The sequence below is a fragment of the Peromyscus californicus genome, unplaced genomic scaffold (genome assembly GCF_007827085.1).
Source record: "Peromyscus californicus insignis strain IS unplaced genomic scaffold, ASM782708v3 Scaffold_17__1_contigs__length_78620276, whole genome shotgun sequence".
NCBI lineage: Eukaryota > Metazoa > Chordata > Mammalia > Rodentia > Cricetidae > Peromyscus > Peromyscus californicus.
Genome location: NW_026294469.1, coordinates 24,892,690 through 24,913,072, shown reverse-complemented (window position 1 = coordinate 24,913,072; position 20,383 = coordinate 24,892,690). Strand labels below are relative to the sequence as shown.

Genomic DNA, 20,383 nt, shown 5'->3' with positions numbered 1-20,383 from the left:
GGAACAGCAGTTTTGCAAGGATGGGCATCCACAGCAGACTCTGTGGAGCTTAGGGAAATGTCTCTAGCCCCTTCCATTAATCATGTCTTTGCTGTTCTCTTTAGGCAAGGGAGGCCACGGTAAAGCAGCTCTTCCGCCCCATTGAGGAGCTGAAGAAGGAATTTGATGAGCTGAATGTTGTTCTCGAGACTGACATGCAGATTATGGTACGGCTGATAAACAAGTTCAACAGCTCCAGCTCTAGCCTAGAAGAGAAGGTCGCTGCCCTCTTTGATCTTGAGTACTATGTCCATCAGGTATTGTATTTCCTTGCTCATAAATCTGACTTTTTAATTGATAACGCCAAACATAAACCCTACCCTAAACATTGAGAAACAGCATCAACAGTGTTACTTCATGGCACAGACGCTTCAGTGTAGGCCAATGTCTACGGTAGTTGATGTGTTCTTGGAGGCGAGGACAAACCTTTTCTGCTGAACTCTTACCCCTATTTTTTTTTAAACATTAAGACAAAATAACCATAATCTTGTGTTACTTATAGTCTGGAAAGGGAAGCAGATATAATGAACAACTGAGCAAATTAACAACTAATGAGCTAATTTAAGATTGTAATAGGGCTTCAAAGAGTGATGTAGGAGTGTCCCATAGGGGACTTAGAACTAATTAACTAGTTAGAGTCAATAAAGATGGCTTCTCAGAGGAATAGGAATTGGCTAGATGAAGAAGAGGAACTCTTAAAAAGGTGGTGGCAGCTGTTTCCCAGGGGCCAAATCTGGTGTAATGTCTGTATTTGTAAATATCATTTTATTGTGATAGCTACACCCACTTGTAGTATTTCTGATTATTTTCATGCTATGGTGATACAGTTGAGTAGTTGGGACAGAGACCATGTTTGCAAAGTCAAAAATATTTATTGCTTAATCCATATCACCTGTGTTCTCCTCACCTTCCCCAGAACACTCTGGGAACATTATGGAAGAAGGGATGAAAAATACCACGAGAGCCAGAGGTCAGAGAGAGCTGGAGTGAGACAGTGTCCTCTTAACAGGATACTGTACTCACACTCATAAATTCACAGCAGCTGTGGTTGCCTGCACAAGCCCTGTACACAACTGAGCCAGTCAGCAGTCCAGCATAGCAGGAGAGGGACTCAAGTCCCCACCTCTGGCTGAGGAGCTACTGACAGTTGATGGCTGAGGGCAGGGAGGAAATTTTCTTTGTGGATGTGGTCCCTGGTGGCTCGACTGTGCTCCAGTGGATGCCCCATACCCATCATACATGGGAAGCAGAAACTGGACTCAGTGGGTTATTGTTTTTTTTTTTTTAAGGACTTGGAATTGGGAGGTGGTAGGGGTGAATCTGGGAATGGTTAAGGGGAGAATAGGGATCATATTGTATACACATATGAAATTCTCAAAAATTAGTAAAATTGTTTTACTTATTTTTTAAAATTTGATGATGGATATGATAGCACATGCTTTTAATCTCAGCAGTTAGAAGGCAGAGGCATGCAGATCTCTGAATTTAAGACCAGCTTGGTCTACATAGTGAGCTCCTAAACAGAACAGCCAGGGCTATAGACAGAGAAACCCTGTCTCAAAAAAAAAAAAAAAAAAAAAAAAAAAAGAATTTGGAGAAAGTTAGTTCCTTATTGTTAGGAACTTTAGAAAAGTTTACTAGTCCATGTACTAGAGCTCTCAGCAGAGCAAGTTACCTGTGTCCAGACTCTAGGGCAGAGATGAGCGTAGTAAGGTGGAAGGCCTGGGAAGCCTGGGGTGACTGGACCACAGACAGGGAGGAGAGACGCTGGGAGCCAGAAAGGGAAAGCTGGGGATACCCTCTTACTCTTGGGGATCGTGCCCGTAATCCTGAGGCTCAGCCAAGAGTGTGAAGCTCCATGGTGACCCTTCAGACATGCAATAGCTAATATTGAGCAGTCTTCACTGTCTGCTAATTCAAGTAAGTCTCATTTTTATTGTTGTTTGTTGTTTGTTTCTGAGGTAGGGTCTCTCTGTGTTATCCAGGATAGTTTCAAATTCCAGGGCTCCAGGGATTCATCTCTCCTCAAGGTCCTGAATAGTGGGAATTGCAAACCCTGACTGACTGCTCCCGCTCTTTAACTGAGGACAGTGAAGATCAAGCTGATGAATGATAGAGACAGGATTTGTAACAAGATCAGTCTGACCCTACATCCTAAGATTTTAGATTTTTGACCAGTGTACATCTCATGGAACACTGGTACCTTTTACATGAAGATCAAAAAATAGAGGTAAAGAAGAGCTAAGGCAAACCATTCATTTCTTCAGGCACTTGAGATAGATTTATGAACAAGATTGGAGCTTACTTTCTAGCAGAGGCAGATAGGCAGATTTACCAAATAATTTGTTTGAAAGGGAATAACCTATGAAAAAGTAAAAGGAAGAACAGTATAGAAATTGGCAGTGTTAAGAAGCATCTCAGACAGGAGGTGGGAACATGACAAGTATATTCAAGGAATACAAGTTGACTCTGACTGGAGCTAAAAGGAAGAGCCCTGCCCATCAATACCTGTGGCAGGTGGGAGAGCTGGTCCTGTGGTCATAAGAACAGGAGAACTATCCCTGACCCCCACCAGCTGCAACACTCAGGAGAGCAGGCCCTGCATCTTGCCAGGGCAGCACAGTAGAGGCAACCTTGTTTGCTCAGGTGTGGGTGAGCCAGCCTCAAGGTTGTAAGCATGGGAGAGCTGTCCCCATTTCACATCTGGTGGACCAACCCTATATCTGCCCAGGCCCAGACCCAAGGATATGGCTTGGCCCACTCCATCGTCCACCCCATCTATGATCTGCTGGAGCATATGAGGGGACCTGACCTGAGACCCAAAGCTGCAGGATCTCCACAACACAGGACAGCAGCAGGATATGCAGGAGGCGTCCTAGCAAGGCCCATTATCAAGAAGGTAGTAGAAACCAGAGACCCGGAACCAGACCAATGACTCTGCACTGAACACTTGCATTAAAGATACATGGACAAAGGGGTTCATGACATGACTCACCGTGTCACCGGCAGCTTCCATGACGACATTTTAAAGTTCTTCCCTTATTTTTTTATTTTATTTTTTTTATTTTTTTAAATTTTGTCTTATTTGGGGGGTGTGCAGAGGCAGCGGGCAGATGGGAAGACACAGGGAAATAAATGATACCAAGATATATGATGTAAAAGAACATAGAATAAATAAATTTTAAAAAGAAAATAGATTTATTTTATACAATTAAGAAAAGGAAAGAAGGAAGAGAAAGAAAGAAAGAAAGAAAGAGAGAGAGAGAGAGAGAAAGAAAGAAAGAAAGAAAGAAAGAAAGAAAGAAAGAAAGAAAGAAAGAAAAAGAAAAGAGAGAGAGAGAGAGAAGAAAGAAAAGGAAGAGACCCTGGACCCTCCTAGGCCGTGGAAAAGTGGGATTGGAGCACAGTGGACAGAGGGTGGTGTGAAAAACACCTCCGACTGTTGTTGGGATTTGACTGGAGATGGGGAGCCTTGGTGGAGACAGCTAATGGAGTAGAGGCCCAAAAGGCTGTGCAGTCATAATCTCAGGCATGAGATCTTTACCTACAGAGTAGCCTCAGTGTCCTCCTCATCCTGTCCCCCCACCCCACCCTGCTGTCTGCAGGGGTTACTTCGTCCTCTTCCCCTGCTCCCTCTTTCTCAGACCCCAAACAGCAAGACTGTGATCCTCTTCCGAGGTGATAAAATGAACCTGGGTTCTCTTCCCCCTCCTAGTCCTTTCTTTAGGGTGAAAAGGACCGCCCCCCCCATTTTCCACTGGAGATATTTAAAGAATCAAGGCTTCCAGGGGTTACTGATGTTGACAGCTTATATTACTCTTTCATCTTTAACACTCTTGGGCAGCTCTTTAGGTATCAGCTTTCTGGAGGGTCTTGCTTTAGGTCACATGAAAGGCTAAAATCACTAGGAGGCTTACCATGCCTAGAAGGCAGTGAGTTACACAAAGGCTAAGCTAGCAATGAGCCAGCAACAACAACAAAACTTCTCCCTGCAGGTCCCATCTGGCAATGTCATCCCCAGGGTGGCATCGCATTCCACTCTCACAGTTCCTTGGACATCACCAGATTCAGCCAGAGGTCATCACAGAAACATTCCATTGGTCAAGGCCAAACCCACTCTGTTGGCAAAAATGCCCTCCGTGTTCTGAGTCATTGACTCGGGCTTGTCTACTAAGGTACCATATGACCTTGGTAAGTTGTGATTTCTCAGGGAGATTCCAGAATACATAGCTCAGCCTGGTTTCCGGTTGTGATGGAGAACTGGGTGATGTAATGCTAACTCTGAGGCAAATAGAACTTTTCTAGCCAGGCCCTTCCATCGATTCCCACTCTAAATTTACTGAATAGAGGTTTAAAGAGCCATATACTTCAAGGACTTGAACTGGATCTGCCAAAGGGTTCCTTGCAGCCATAGTTTAATTATTAAAACAGGATATGTGAAAAGCAAAACCTTGTGTGTAGAAAACAGTTTGTGAATTATTTATGAGAAAGGCCTCTGCCTGCCCCTTCTGCCCTGGGCAGAGTACCTGCCTTTTCTCATGTGACTCCTCAATTATTCACCCCACCTTTCTTTCTCAGATTTCTGGTCTCTCATCATCTTGTAGTGCTCCAAAGTTTTCCGAGTGTTGGCTTAGTTCCCTCCATCCCTGTCCTGATGCTTTCTCCCCTACACTCCTCTCCACTGGTCTTGGCCCATCCTGGAGGCAGCCTGAGAAAAGTTCTGGCTCTAAACTTGCCGTCTTCTTTGTAGCTCTGGGAAGAACCAGCTTTGGGCCAGAAGGAACCTTTGCTTTCTCATTACTAGTCAAATAATGATAGGATACCTTCAAAGACTGAAGTGTTTACAGAAATAAAAGCAACTTGTATCTCCTGGAATTGTTGCCATGTAGATAAGCAGAATCTAGAACAGATCCGCAGTAACTCTGGCTGTGTTGGTTTGGGGTCAACAGAAGGGCAGCTCTTCTGCTAGGTTTGGGTAGGTGGCCATCTCAGATGTGGGCTGATGGGGTTTTGAACAGAAACCCGGCCCAAGGAGGATCAAAAGATAGGTGTGAATTGATAAGTTTTTAAAGGAGGGGCATGTTTATATCAGCAAAGTGCCTCATTCTAAAGCCTTCCTAATTAGCAAGGCCTTGAGACTGTAGTCATCCTTCTACACAGGGACAGGTTGTGAGGCTTTGGACAACCCTTGGCAGCCAGACCTGATGCTGCATTGTAGCCTGGATGGAGGCTTCCTTGGGTTTGTAATAATAGGAACCATGCACCTGTTGGCACAGACGCTATAGATTGGTTTTTTAAATTCACAGTAGGGTTTCCTATGGAGAATAGTTCAAATTTTTATTTCTCAATTCCAGGGTTCATCATGGAACACCAGTTCCACACTCCTCCTCCTCACTCTTCTAGTCACTGGACTATAGCAGTGCATGGAAACCCCTGCTCTTGTGGAAGTTCTGTCAATGTTTGACTGTCTTCATCCAAGTACTGAAAGTAGGCCAGGCCCACCCAAGAGCATGGGCAGAGTTAGACTAAGCTAAGCTTTGTGCCTGCTTTTTCTCTCAGAACCTGCTTTCTAGTTTGGAGGCAGAAGCTAGGACAGAGTCAGAAAGAAACCAACTCTGGGTTCTAGGTGGGAAAGGTAGGCATTCATTACATCACTGCTGGGCTCTCGCTTCTGAGCCTTCCCAGTTTGCTGTAGAGTGACGTCATGTGGAGATGAGGTCACCTTTTGGAGGCAGTAAGAATCTGACTTTTCACATATATATACACAAATATAGGATTTAGTAAGTTAACTAGTAAAATAATTTTTTTAATTTGGTGGGGTTTTTTTGTTTGTTTTGTTTTTGAGACAGGGTTTCTCTGTGTAGCCCTGGCTGTCCTAGAACTCACTCTGTAGACCAGGCTGGCCTCAAACTCACAGAAGTCTGCATGTCTCTACCTCCCAAGTGCTGGGATTAACGGCATGTGCTACCATCACCTGGCTAAATGGTTATTTAATAGCAATTTAAAATAATAATCTAAGTGCCACAAAATCAGCATGGCTGTTACATCTCAAACTAGGATTTCTAAGACATCTATGTAATTATTGATTTCATTGTAATGAGACATTTTTATAATCACTTGGGTTCATTGTTAGAAGTCACTCAGCTTATCAGCTATGTGATGATAGAAATAGTCTGCATTGCTGGCATTTAGGCCCCTAGTTAGTAAAGCAGACCTGGGTTAAAGCCTTTGGGAAACTGACTTTTGTACAGATTTTATAATAAATGTCCTCAGATTCAGTCAACATTACAAAAAAAAAAAAAAAGGATAATATCGTTACTTCTCTCCCAGCACTCTTGTAGAACACCCCCACCCCACCACCCACCCACACACCCTGCCCTCTTATAGTCCCTGGTTTCCAATTAAAAGTCAACTCTTTTTTTAGCCTCCACTGGTCCCATTGTGTTTGTACAGCCACAGGAAGTATGGCACTGTTTAGGTGGTGCCATGATGCCAGATTCTTTGTGTTAACAGCTTGTATGTTTGGAGTAAGCTTTGTGACTCATTGCAGCATTAGAATTTTCTGAGGCATGTTTGGCATTAGCAAGAGCTAGGTGCCATTTCCGCTGATTCCCACGCAGGTGCTCATAAATGGTGTTACATGAATGAGAAGTTCTCAAATGTAAGATTACTTTAAAACTTGGGTTGTTTATACACCCTTTCTAGTTACTCAGAAATGCCACTGCCGCTTTTTACATTTGGTTTTGGCCAGTCACCAGAAGAAGAGCTCTCAGAAGAGGCTTCCTTCCCTGATGGCTAGCCTATACTAAGCAGTGCCTTTGTTGCAGATGGATAATGCACAGGACCTGCTGTCCTTCGGTGGTCTTCAAGTGGTGATTAACGGACTCAACAGCACAGAACCCCTGGTGAAGGAGTACGCTGCCTTTGTGTTGGGGGCCGCCTTTTCCAGGTGAGCAGCAGGATGGATTGCCATCGGTCTACCTGGCTTGAGGAGAGGTTACACCCATACCTCTGCCCGCAGGTCAGTGTGGTGCTGATGAAGCTGAGGCTTGAGTCAGTCTTTATTCTAAATAGCCGTTTTCACCCATGCTATCCTGTTCTGTGATGTCTTCCCCTCCATCTTAGGTATATATGGACACTTGGAAGCAGATCTTAGGCCACATTCTCTTTTTTAGAAAAAATGAATAAAGGGACCAGCCACATAGAGTAAGTAGTGAGAAGAGAGAGAAGCTCCAGGGGCTGATCCCTTGGACAGTAGAGCTACAGCTAGTGAATAAGAGATGAATCTGACCAAGAAAGGCCTTTGGAGGGGGATGTGCCTTCCCCTAGTTGCTAGTGTTAATCCCACCGGTCGAGAGTAAGACCACTACCACAATTTAAAGCCAAATTTGAAGTAAGTTTTAATCAAATACTGGCCAGGTTGATGGGCTCTGGCCAGGTCCATCTCTGGTTCCCCAGAAAAATGGCCCCGAATCAAGTTTTACAAGGGCTTAAGAAGGAAAACCCATAATTCTCTCATCAGGTCCAATCAGGGGCAAGCATACATCCTGAGGTACTTCCTGCCTGTGAACCTTCTGCCCACATGTAATCAAGCCCATTCAGCACAGATGGGTCAAACAAACTTGTTTAGGGGAATGAAAATGTGGCTTGTTATCTCCCATAAACAGTAGACTCCAGAATTTCAGGAACTGTCTGTCCTTGGGCAAGAGGCTTGCAGAGTGGAAGAATTTTTGTTTTATGGATCACCTAGGCACCGTAATTAAAACTTAAGATATAACTTTGGCTCTCACAATAGAACCAGTTAACATGCAGTCAGGTTATTGCTTTCTCTAGAGAGAGTCTTTTTAGCATTTTAGTTAGTCTGTCTTTGCTGGAAAACTTACAAGGCAAGACAAGCAGCAGACGCCTTGAAAGAATGGATGTGGAGAAATACGTTGGTATCAAGTTACTGTATTCACTTAAAAAGATCAGTATATATTTATACCGTCTTTATGTCCATTTAAAAAATCTGCTCATAAGGTCATCTATATTCCTAAAATAGGAACAGATAGTCGTCTGATTCTTGCCTCAAGGGTCCTGACTATTAATGTTGCCTTGCTTAGATAGTTTGTGGTGAGGTGGGAGAAAGGCTGGTCTCAATGCCATTGTGGAGTTTGTTTGGCAAGACTTTGCCTTTTTATCCATTCTTACACTTATTTAATCAGAATCCCAATCTGATCCTTTCTTTTCATAGCAAAATGAAGGACAGTTGTCTGGGGGAGAAGCTAAGAGCAAGCCAGCCTTTGCTCCCTTATCACTGCCCACCTCAGGTCTAGTTGTCCTGAGTGGAGTGCTGTAGACACTTAGGCTCCAACTTCCAGGACAACTACATCTCCATCAGTCTCACTTTCCAAAGCCAAAGTGTTTCCAAAAAGCCCAGAGGAATCTCCTGTCCAGCCACTGACACAGCTGTGGTTTCAGTCCAGGGTCTCACCCTCATAGGGCTGTAGAGATTTGAGAACTTAGGTTCACTGTTTGCTTCTCAAGCCAGAAGTGAACTAACTCCACTTCTAACCCCTTTATCTAGACTCACTTTTGAAATCCCTGTCTTATTCCAAAATATTTCCAGTATGAATGTGATATGTTCCATATCCCTTGCCATTGCTTCTGGAAATAGATTCTGGAAAAACAGTAGCATCCTCATACCACTTCCTTGTTAAAGGGGACTCAGTGACTTGAGAAGCATGCATTTAGACATTCTCAGCAAACCATACCTCGCCCACATGCCGTGCCAATATGTGGTATTCTGATGACATCTCCATGACTGGGCTATGTTAGTGTAAGACCATATTAGCGTTCACACAGCATCACTAGTATTAATAGAGACAAATATAAAATATTGCTATTTAGTGTTTTGATGGCAAGCGCACTACTGTAGTCAAAATGTTCTAGCTGAGTTTTTGATAGCTCACTGGAGGGCTGTCACAGTGACAGCATGGTATGGCGCCAGAGCTTTTGGAAGCCAGCAGCAGGCTTCTAAACACCAGGAAAATGTCAAGGTTTATGTAGAGAGAAGCTTGACACAAGGAAGACTATTTCTGTGCAGAGAGGCTGGCTTCGGTGTATTGTCTGATATGCATTACTTACTTATGATGTCCTAAGTAAGATGAGTCTGCACCTCCCTCACTGTTGGAGACTCCATCAGAGGTGCAGTTGAAGTGATTAGATAAGCTTGCTCTTTGCTCAAAGGACATTCTAGAAATAACATCTTGGAATCATGCATTTGTAGGCAACCTTTTGAACTGGGAACAATAATTGGTGCCCAGTGCCTTTCATAAAGGTGAATAGCAAATAAAAATATATAATAAGCACTTGCCCATAATAGCGTGGCATCCACATCATCATTACCTCATCACAGTGGGTCCTTTTTTAATATCAGTTTTCCTTCAGGGCAATTCTTCCATCATTTATTTCTATAGTACAAGCCCTGTCATCTCTAGTTTGTTAAGGTGTTTATGTTTCATCACATCTCTTGCTGCTAATGTTGCTGCTTCAGGGAGTGTTTGTATGCCTACCTGGGTTAATTGCTTGATAAGTTCTTTCATGCACATTTCTGTGGATGAAGAGATCTCTTCCCCAATGTTAAACATCAATTATTCCAAGATCAAGAAAAAGGATGGCAGAAACATAATTGACATGGCTACTGAAATCAAATTTGTTCCTTTATTTAAACATGATTAACACCCAACTGAAGGTCACACATACTCATTTTCTGCTGTGTATTGCCCATGTATAATAAGGTAGGTGAAGTTCTGTGTGAGTTATGCAGAAATGTGTATGCTGACCATTAGCAGATTCATAGTTTCATAGCTACTTTCTTTGAAAAGTCCCTTTCTTGTTCAAGTAAGTGATTTTCATTGGCCTTTTGTGACCTGATTTCATTCCACAGTATCTCCTGTTAATGTCTGTCTACAATCCGACCTACCAGAGTCTCAGACAAGTCCTTTGTGCTTCTGTAGAAAAGACATTTTAGAAAGCCTTGTGCATTTCAGAAGCCATACAGCTTTCTGTAATCTGGTTTGGCTTCTTCCCAGCAAACTGGTTGGCTGCTTTTCTTTCCCATTTTCTCTTTGTAAGCCTCTACCAGAGTTAAACTACTCAGAAACTGGTGTGATTGCTCCAGTGAGACTGACTCTGCTGTTCACGCCTCCCCTTCTCGTGCACGTGTTGTTTTGTATCTGTCTTTAATGACCCATGAAGCCTGAGGCAGGTTAGTCTTAACAATAAAAACCTGGAGTCAGATATTAGGGTGAAAGCTGAAAGATCAGCAAAGCTGAAAGATCAGCGAAGTGGAGCAGCCGCCACCTAGAGATTTCTTACCTCTAGAATCCTCAGACTGAATGGGCGTCAGATCCTGTCTCCACCTGCCTTATATTCCTGTCTCCACCTCCCGAGTGCTGGGATCAAAGGCATGAGATCCCATGTGCCGGGATCAAAGGTGTGTGTTGTTGGTATTTTATTCTTTGGGGGGGCCTGCCATCCAGCTCCCAAATAAATCACACACGGAGGCTTATTATTACTTATGAATACCCAGCCTTAACTTGGCTTAGTTTCTTGCCAGTTTTTCTTAAATTATCCCTTCTACCTTGTTTGCCTCTGGGCTTTTTCTTTTCTATTCCTGTATACCTTTCTGTGTTTCTTATTCTGTGGCTTGCTGTGTAGCTAAGTGACTGGCCCCTGGAGTCTTCCTCCTCCTCTGGCTCCTTGCTCCTTTTCCATTCCCCAGATTTTTCCTTCTATATATTCTTTCTGCCTACCAACCCTGCCTATCCTTTCTCCTGCCTTGCTATTGGCTGTTTAGATCTTTATTAGACCATCGGGTGTTTTAGACAGGCACAGTAACACAGTTTCACAGAGTTAAACAAATGCAACATAAACAAAAGTAACACACCTTAAAATATTCTACTACAGGCGTGCACCACCACCGAGCGGCTCTGTTTCTCTTTTAGACTGGTTCAATCTTGTGTAGCCCAGAGTGGCCTTGAACTCCTGATCTTCCTGCTTCTTCCTCCCAAGTGCTGGGATTGAAGGCATGAGATCCCAAGTGCTGGTATTAAAGGTGTGTGCCACCACTGTCTGGCTTCTATGGTTAACTAGTGGCTAGCTCCACCCTCTGATCTCCAGGCAAGCTTTATTTGTCAGAACACAAACAAAATGTCACACAACAGACCCATACTCATATTTACACATCTATGAATTTTTATACATTTACAAAAGTTCATATGTAATGCTTTTATTTGAGTTGTCCATAGTGTGTCTGATGTAATGAAACTTAACCTAGTACATAAAGGGGATGTACATGTATTATCAGCCATAGAGGGTGTGTTCCTTAACCACTCTCCTTGGCATCTTCCTTGGAACCTCCCTGCAGATTTGGGGTTGTAGACATTGGAGAATGAATGTGTTCCCTAGCATTGCATATGCCCCCATGCTCTGTTGCCTGGGCTCTTCCCAGTGTTTCACTAATTATTTTAAAATGATTTTTTAGATTATTGTATGTATGAGTATTTTGCTCACATACATGTATGTGTGCCACATGCATGTCTGGTGCCCATGGAGGTCAGAAGAGGGCATCAGATTCCCCAGAACTGGAGTTATGGATGGTTGTGAGCTGTCATGTGGGTGCTAGGAACTAAACCTGGATCCTCTGGAAGAGCGACAAGTGCCTTAACCATTGAGCCAGCTCTCCAGCCCTATTTACTAATTAATTTTCAACTATTTGGCCAGTATCTTATTACCATGACCCATCTCTGTCGTTAGCCTTTAGTTCCTAGGTTGTTTCTGTCCCTGCATCCCTCAGTGAAGTTCTGTGCTGGGCTGGCTCTTCTCCTTTCTCTTCCTGGTGGCTTGCTTTGTGGGCTCACTTGGGACCAACATTGTCAGTTTCATTGACCATTTGTTTTACTTCCTGTCATCTAGTAGATAACTTGGGAATTGATTTCCTGTTTTCTTTCGGTATCTCTTAGTGTTCAGCCGCCGCCGCCGCCGCCATGTCTCTTATCTGTGTCTTAGGTCTCCATCCCTCCTATGGACATGCTTGCTGTCCCTGCTGTGGACTGACTGTGCCCTCCGTGCGTTTTCCCATCGCAGCCTGTGTTCCTCACTCTTTTCCCCTCTGAGGCATCTTCCTCCTAGTCCACCAAGGTATTCAGTATACACTGACGCTGTTCTGCCTCCAGCACAACTTAACAATGTTTATTTTCCTTCCCCTTATTTCCAGACTTCTTGAAAGAATAAATAAAATAGGATACCAGTGAGCTGTATTATGTTAATATACTCAGACCCACTATTTTTTTATATATTTTTTTAATTTGTATTTTTATTTTTTTTAAAGATTTTTTTTTATTTATTTATTGTGTATACAGTGTTCTGCCTGTATGTATGCCTGCAGGCCGGAAGAGGGCACTGGACCTCATTACGGATGGTTGTGAGCCACCATGTGGTTGCTGGGAATTGAACTCAGGACCTCTGGAAGAACAGCCAGTGCTCTTAACCGCTGAGCCATCTCTCCAGCCCCGTATTTTTATTTTGCAATACAATTCAGTTCTACATATCAGCCATGGATTCCCTTGTTCTCCCCCCTATGGCCCCCCTCACCTTCCCCCCAGCCCACCCCCCATTCCAACCTCCTCCAGGGCAAAGCCTCCCCTGCGGACTGAGATCAACCTGGTAGACTCAGTCCAGGTAGGTCCAGTCCCCTCCTCCCAGGCCGAGCCAAGCGATCCTGCATAGGCCCCAGGTTTCAAACAGCCGACTCATGCAATGAGCACAGGACCCGGTCCCACTGCCTGGATGCCTCCCAAACATATCAAGCCAATCAACTGTCTCACCCATTCACAGGGCCTGATCCAGTGGGGACCCCTTAGCCATAGGTTCATAGTTCATGTTCAAACCCACTATTTTTACAATCTGGTTTCTGTTTCTCCATGCATGAAAGTTATCAAGTTATCAAGAGCTCCAACTTGAAGCTTTGGAATGCTGTTTGAGTTTGTGCTCTCCTTCGCTCTCCTGCCAGTGAACAGGGCTTGCAGGTTTCATCTCCCTGTCGCTGTCTTCTGTACCATTTCTCTTCGTCACTTTGCCTTCACTGACACCTATCTCAGTCAACAGTATTAGCCGTGACATTCCTTGGAAACTATACATCTTTATACTCTCTTGTCCATAAATGAGTGTTTTGTCTCCTTTTTTTCTGTGCTGGTGATCCAACCCGGGGCTTCACACATACCAATCACGTGCTCTACTACTGAGCTACATCCCCAGTCCACCTTTTCTTCTATGGCAACATCATTCCTCTGCTGTCTTCCAATTGTAGCTGCTCATCAAGATTCTTCCAGTCTTGTCCTTTCTGCTTCTCTGCTAGTAACTCTTTCTCTTCCTCTTTCAAATACCCTCTAATTGTGAGTCACAACAAAGTCTACATTCAAGTCCAGTCCTTTTCCTGAGATTTCCTCATCCTAGATTCCACCATACTGATTGAACCTCACACTCGAAGAGGAGAAAATTGAATTCATTATTGGTTGGGGTTTTTTTTGTTTGTTGTTTGTTTGTTTGTTTGTTTTTCCACAAACTTTGTTTTCCTTCCCACATTTTCTTTTCGTCTGTTCTTGTCACAAAGATTGTAGTTACTCCAACTTGAAGCTTTGGAATGCTATTTGAGTTTGTGCTCTCCTTCGCTCTCCTGCCGGTGAACAGGGCTTGCAGGTTTCATCTCCCTATGGCTGTCTCCTGTACCATTTCTCTTCTTCATTGACTTTAGAGAATCTTGTCCAGAGTGAGAGCTCCTTCCCCTGTGCTGGGAGATGAGCCATGACTACCTAAACCAAGCATGGTAATCACTTTCTCTAAGGATGTGGATTGACTTAGAGATGGACACACGATTCAGTTCCGACTGATGCGGCATAGAGACATTAGTTAGAAAGCTTCTGGAAGGATTTTGCTCCTCAAGTCAAAAGCTCAGAGGGAGGCCTCACCCATGGCTTCTTGCCTTGACTGCCTCTATCCTGGAGCCCCAGCAGCTACCTGGGACCAGTGAGATGAGAATCAGCCAGGAAGCTGAGGATGATAGAAGACAGGAGGAGCCTGTGTCCTTCCTGATAGTGTACACACACTATAGTGGTATTTGGACATACTCATTTTCAGCCTTTCTTGTGAAAGGTAGTTGAATGTCTTTTTTTTTAAATCACAGTTAATTTCTGAACTGATCCTTGTAACTGAACTTACATTCATATTGATAATCCAAAATCCCTCTCAGATTTTTAAGTCTGTTATATTCCTTCTGCTTCTTCAAGGTACTTGTCTCAGTTTGCCGTTCTGGAGTTGTTTGCTTCTCTACGTGGACTCCTTACTGGAGAGGACAGGCAACTTTACACTTGAACTTTGCCAGCTCATTGTTACATAACACAGGGCCTGGCATTAACTAGACGGTCAGGAAATAATTATTGGAAGAGTAAATGAAGAAACAAATGAATGGAAATGAGTTATTTCTGAGATAATGAATGCGGCTGAGTGGAGAGTGTGGTTTTTATTATTAATGATGTAATAGTGGATGATTCAGATCCCACACCTTGACCCTTTAAAACCTAAAGCCTTGGGAATGAGTGTGTTACCCCACTGGCTGAAGGCCCAGAACATAGACGACCAGAGATTAGGATGAGGTCAGACGGTGGGGCTGCCAGCATTTAAATAAAAGCTTAAATGTGACCCATAGTGCTAATCTGACACTCTGCCTCAAGTTCTTCATTTTCCACACTCCTCCAGTGACAAGGAACGTGCTCGCAGCATGTCTCTAGTAAATCGATTAGTGTAATAACCAGGACTGGCCCAGGCGATTGGAGAGCCATGGCTCCTAAGCTGCATTCAAAATCTAGTTAGTGTTTTTCAGATGACAATTAATGACAAATGGAAATGAGCTCTAAGCCTGACCAGCTGCCTGGAGTTCTGAAGAAATCAAGACTTCGTTCTGGGGAAGGAGGCACTATTTGCTTAATGAACTTGTCCTCTCAGATTTCTTTGGAATCCGTCTCTGATGTGCTCCTGCCTCCTCCACGTTCTTCTTCGCTGCCTGCAGACTTTTCACTGTTGAGTACTTCTTTTCATTTCTTCCTTCCGTAGCCCCAGCCCATGAGGTTCTTTTCTTTATCTTCAGTTTTATTAGCATCTGTTGCCTGGACACCTAAACTGACTCTAATACGTTGACTTCTTTGGAGCTCACTAATTCTCTCATTTATTTCCTCAACAAAAATGAATGCTTTGAAGAGTAGGAATGGGAACCCAAGTCCACAGCACTTTAGAGAACGTAAGTCTGCACGGCGACTTCAAGCATGAATGGTCTGACACAAAAACTAAAATCACTAAAAATCTGAGGGAAATGGAGTCACCTAGAGCAGGGGACTTACCATTGTCTACACTTCGTTTTGTTTGTTTCTTTCTGCTGAGTATAAGTTATTTTTGTAATTAAAACAGTAACAAAACAAAGCAGAGTAGACCTAGGAGATTTCTTTATCTAATAAATTTTCCAAGAATCCAAATAACCTGGAAATGCTAGATTAAATATTTAAATGTTTCTTTACATGCTCACTTCAGCAGTTTCTTTGCACAACTTCGGGGAAATCAGTAACATCAAACCTTTCTGTGGTGGCTCTGCAAGAAAGTACAGAAATCCTAAATCCAAATAAAATTGAAATCCCAGGAGGCACAGAAAACTGGAATGGACAGTAGCCTCAGGGACATTGCCATCCTCTAGTGGCCGAGAGCTTCCGGTTTCAGCTCAGAAGTTACAGGAGACAAAACTTAGGACCTCCGAATGAGAGAATAAAAAATGAAATCTTCTAGTCAAAAGGAGTTGTTCAGCCAGGCAGTGATGGCACACGCCTTTAATCCCAGCACTTGGGAGGCTGAGGCAGTCAGATCTCTGTGAGTTCGAGGCCAGCCTGGTCTACAAAGTGAGTTCCAGGACAGCCAGAGCTGTTACACAAAGAAACCCTGTCTTAAAAAACAAACAGACCAGCTGGGCGGTGGTGGCGCACGCCTTTAATCCCAGCACTCGGGAGGCAGAGCCAGGTGGATCTCTGTGAGTTCGAGGCCAGCCTGGTCTACAAAGCGAGTTCCAGGAAAGGCGCAAAGCTACACAGAGAAACCCTGTCTCGAAAAACCAAAAAAAAAAAAAAACAAACAAACAGACCAACCAAAAACAGCAGCAGAAAAAGGAGTTGTTCACTTGGCTTTGAGTACAACGAGAGATATTCCCAGGCCTGCTCTGGAATACACTTCTATTGAGGACCACGCACCTTTTATAGTCTGGAAATGAACCACTATTTTGAGCTATGATTGTTAAATGTATATACAGATGGTTCTAGTAACTTCATGCCTGTAGCTTGTATCATTAGTTAAAAGTATCTTTGCTCCTATGAAGCTATTTATGTCTTAAAGTTTGATATTTAATACATCCACTAACCTTGTATTTTGGGGGGGTATATCTTCTTCATCTTTCTTTCAGTCTTTATTAACATTATATTCTAGATACATCTTTTATTCTACAGCATGTAGTTAGACTTTGTGTGTGTAGATATGTGTATGTGGTATGTTTTACTTTTCTGTTGCTGTGAAGAGTCTATGACTTATAAAAGAAGGCATTTAATTGGGGGCTGGCTTACAGTTTCAGAGGGTGAGTCCATGACCATCATGGTGGAGAACATGGCAGCAGGCAGGCAAGCATGGTGCTGGGGCTGGAGCTAAAAGCTTTCATCCTGATTTGCAAGTTGGAAGCAGAGAGAGAGTGACTAGGCCTGGCATGGGCTTTGAAACTTCCAAGTCCACCCCAGTGGCATGCCTCCTTCAACAAGGCCACATATCATAATCTTTCTGAAAACAGTTACACCAAGGAGGGGAGAGCAAGCCTTCAAATATGGGAGCCTAAGGGCCATTCTTACTCAAATGACCACATGCTATAAATGTGTTTGTGCATTCTTGTGTGCTCACTCTTATGCCTGTGGAGGCTGGAATTTGACCCTGGGTGTCTTCCTCAGTGGTTCTCAGCTGTATTTTTATTTTTAAGATCAATTTATTTTATTTTGTGTGTGTGAATGTTTTATCTCCCTATACACATGCAGCACATGTGCCTGGTGCTCTTGGAAGTCAAGAGAAGGCTTTGGATCCCATGGAACTGGAGGGGCACAGTTGTGAGCCACCTTGTAGGAGCTGGGAGTTGACCCCAACAGAGCTCTTAAGTGATGAGCCATCTCTCCAACCCTCCACTTCATTTTTTGAGACAGGGCCTCATGTAGGCCAGGCTGTCTTAAATTCCGTCTGTAGCTGAGGGTGGCCGTGAACTTGTGGTCTTCCCGCCTCCACTTCTGATGGCTGGGGATGCAGACATGTACCACCAGGACGAGCATATTGCCAATTTTGTGATTTCGCCTTTTAAGGGCAGTTAGTTTTACAATTTTTAAAAATGTTTTTATTCATATCTAATTATCAGCAAATTTCATCATTATATGTCCAAGTATGATTTGTTTTAATATGTCCTCTTTGGCTCTCCATGTGCTATTTTAATCTGCAGACTTCAGCTATGGAAATTTTCTGGTTTATTACCAGTGCTGTGCGCTTCATTGGCTCTCCCCCATACTCTCTATTTGCGGATGATATTAGGCCATCTGCTTCTAACATCTCTCAAGTGTTCTTCCTTCCTCCTTTTCCCATGTCAGATGGGTAATGTGCTGACATCATAACAAAGTCTGAGGAGACACATCTCACACAATAGCATGAAAACCCAGTCATCGCACTTATAAAACACAGAAGGATCTCTTTGTAAGTGTCTTTGTCTTTGTCTTTCTGGATGATTTCATTCACTTGACAGATTTTTTTTTCTTAAGTGTGTTTAATGTGTTTATCACATCCATGAAGTTTTTAGTATTAGATGACTATATTTTTCACTTCTGGGAGTTTCCTGCTAATTATTGCTTCAGTTGAATTGAAAATTCCACTATGTAGCATTTTGATTATTGTTCAATTAAAATGATTTAAATTTTTATTGTGGTTTCTTTGATTCATATGTAATTATATTTCTCAATTTCCAAATACAGTGGAAAGTTTCTAGTCAGTGTTTTTGTTATGAACATTGAGGTTGTAGCCGGATAACTGCCCTTAATTACTAGTCATTTGAAATAGATTGAAATTTTCTATATGGTTAGTTTTCTGTTATGGTTTGGATGAATGCCCCCTAAAGGTCTGTGTATTAAAGGCTTGGGTAGCAGGATGGCACTCTTTGGAAGTAGTCAACCCTTGGTGGGGGGCACTAGTGGGCAATGCCATTGAGATACTCCCTGGAAGTGGATTGTGGGGACACAGGTAATGGGTAATGCCTTTGACATGTTCCCTGGAAGTGGGTTGTAGGACCACATGCAGTCTCTGCTTGCTTCCTGGCTCATAAGTTCAGTGGTTTGCTCCACTTACATGTGCCTTGTGCTTACCAGAGACTGAGAGCAATGATGGACTGGGACGTCCAGAATTGTGAGTCAAAATATCCCTTTTCTCTTTATAAATTGACTCCCTTGGATATTTCATTATAATAATGTGACTGACTAATAGTTTAAATTCTTCTTTTTGTAAATGTCCTAAGTATACATGTCTAAAAAGAACGTGCGTTCAGTTCTCTGAGAACAGAGTATCTCCGTCTCACTTAGCCCCCTTCCTTCCACATCAGTTAAGACTTGGTGATAGTGTAGAAACAGTATGCATTTATGCCAACCGCGGTTCATATTGTGAAGTCTTATTTTCCTTACCCTGGCTAGCCGAATGGTACAGCACTGTTGTTCTCCTGAGCAGCAAGCCCAGCCCCCAGTCACAAGGCAGTCGTGGATAATCAATCAGCAGTTGTTCACGTTGTGACTTAGCTGTTTGTTAATATGGTTATTAAATACATTTTTAAATTTAGAACGGATTTGTTAAAATGTCAGCCAAACCTATATGTAAGTCAAACCTATGTGTGTGTTATACATATATGTATCCATGTATATATATGTTTACATATTTATTATGTACACACTACATGTAGAAATGCACATATTATGTAAGGTGTCTAATTGCATTTGTGTAAAAATGTCATAATTTTGTTCTTCAATGAGTATTTTCTTTGGCTATGGAATTCTAGAAATGGCATTTATTTTAACAAGTAACATGAATTCTATTGTGCCTTCCTTCCATTATTCCTGTTGAAAGACACTTTTCCACATCGAATCTTAAGACTTTCTCCAGAAGTTTCTGTTAGTTTGCATGACTACATGTGTAGTTGTAACTTATGCGTATTTCCTTCTTGAAAATTGTTAAACTTCTTCAGTCTGAATGTGTTTCTTTCATCTTTCTAGATTATTCCCAGCCATCGCAAATATTACTTCTGTGTTTCTCTTATTCCTGGGGCTCCCACTAACTGTATGTTGGACCTTCTTTCTTGGTTGTCCTGTGTTTTAACGGGTTTCCTTAGTTTCTTTCTATAACATATCCCTGCTGCAGTATGGATAATTTTGTGTAGCTTGTTTTTCTGTTTACTTACATTCCCTTCGCTGTGTCAAATCTACTGTGGAATCTGTCCATTAAATATTTAGCCATGGGCTTATAATTCTAAATTTAGAAGTTTTGTTTCTGTTTGCCGGAATCTCGTGTCTTTTTCATAGCTTCTTGTTCACTGTGCACACTTGCGAGGCTGCCTGCGTGGAGGGCAGTGAGCACGGGCCTCCTGTCATGGCCGCCATTTGCACCATGCTGTCTCCCCCTTGTGCTTATTCTTCCCTTCTGCTCACTTTTTGTTTGCTTGCTTTTGTCCTTTTGGTGTTTTGAGATGGTCTGGACCTGAGGCTCAGGCTGTCTTTGAACTCACTATATAGCCCAGGGTGGCCTCAGACTTGCAGCTGTTCCTTGGTGTTGGAATTATAGGCCTGTGCAGCCACACCTGACCAAAATCATCTGAATCCAGTCAGGAAAGATTCTTCTTTTAGAAAGGATTGATGCTGTCTTCTGTCCCGTGTCTGCAGTTAATGATCCAGGACAGTCGCCCATGAAGCTCACAGCTTGCCGCTTCCCTCCCGGGCGCTCAGGGAAGGAAAGGCCACAAGGAGGCGGGCCGCAGCTTGAGTGGCTCACCTCAGGTCTGGGCCCTCCACCCACTCTGTGCCTGTTGTCCAGTTACTGCTCACATGGCTGCTCTCAGTCACCTTTAACTAGGACCCGAGTCGTTAAACTCTAGGATAAATGTGGAGAAGAGTCCCGTGTTGGGAAGGGACTCTTGTCTTCGGATATTTGCTTTTTTCTCTGT

The 20,383-nt window shown here is 43.1% G+C and overlaps 1 protein-coding gene and 1 non-coding gene across 3 annotated transcripts in view; one reads left to right on the top strand and one right to left on the bottom strand.

The window, feature by feature from the left end:
• Positions 1–20,383, top strand: part of Sil1 (SIL1 nucleotide exchange factor) — a 249,916-nt gene that overhangs the window by 186,063 nt on the left and 43,470 nt on the right. For both annotated transcript variants that reach the window (XM_052741878.1, XM_052741877.1), the window contains exons 6-7: positions 105–296; positions 6,867–6,988. In XM_052741878.1, the coding sequence (XP_052597838.1) occupies positions 105–296; positions 6,867–6,988 (314 nt within the window). The remainder of the gene's footprint in view (positions 1–104; positions 297–6,866; positions 6,989–20,383) is intronic.
• LOC128113116 (small nucleolar RNA U13) lies at positions 17,775–17,877 on the bottom strand. Its single transcript, XR_008219342.1, has one exon. It is a non-coding gene; the product is annotated as a small nucleolar RNA U13 (small nucleolar RNA).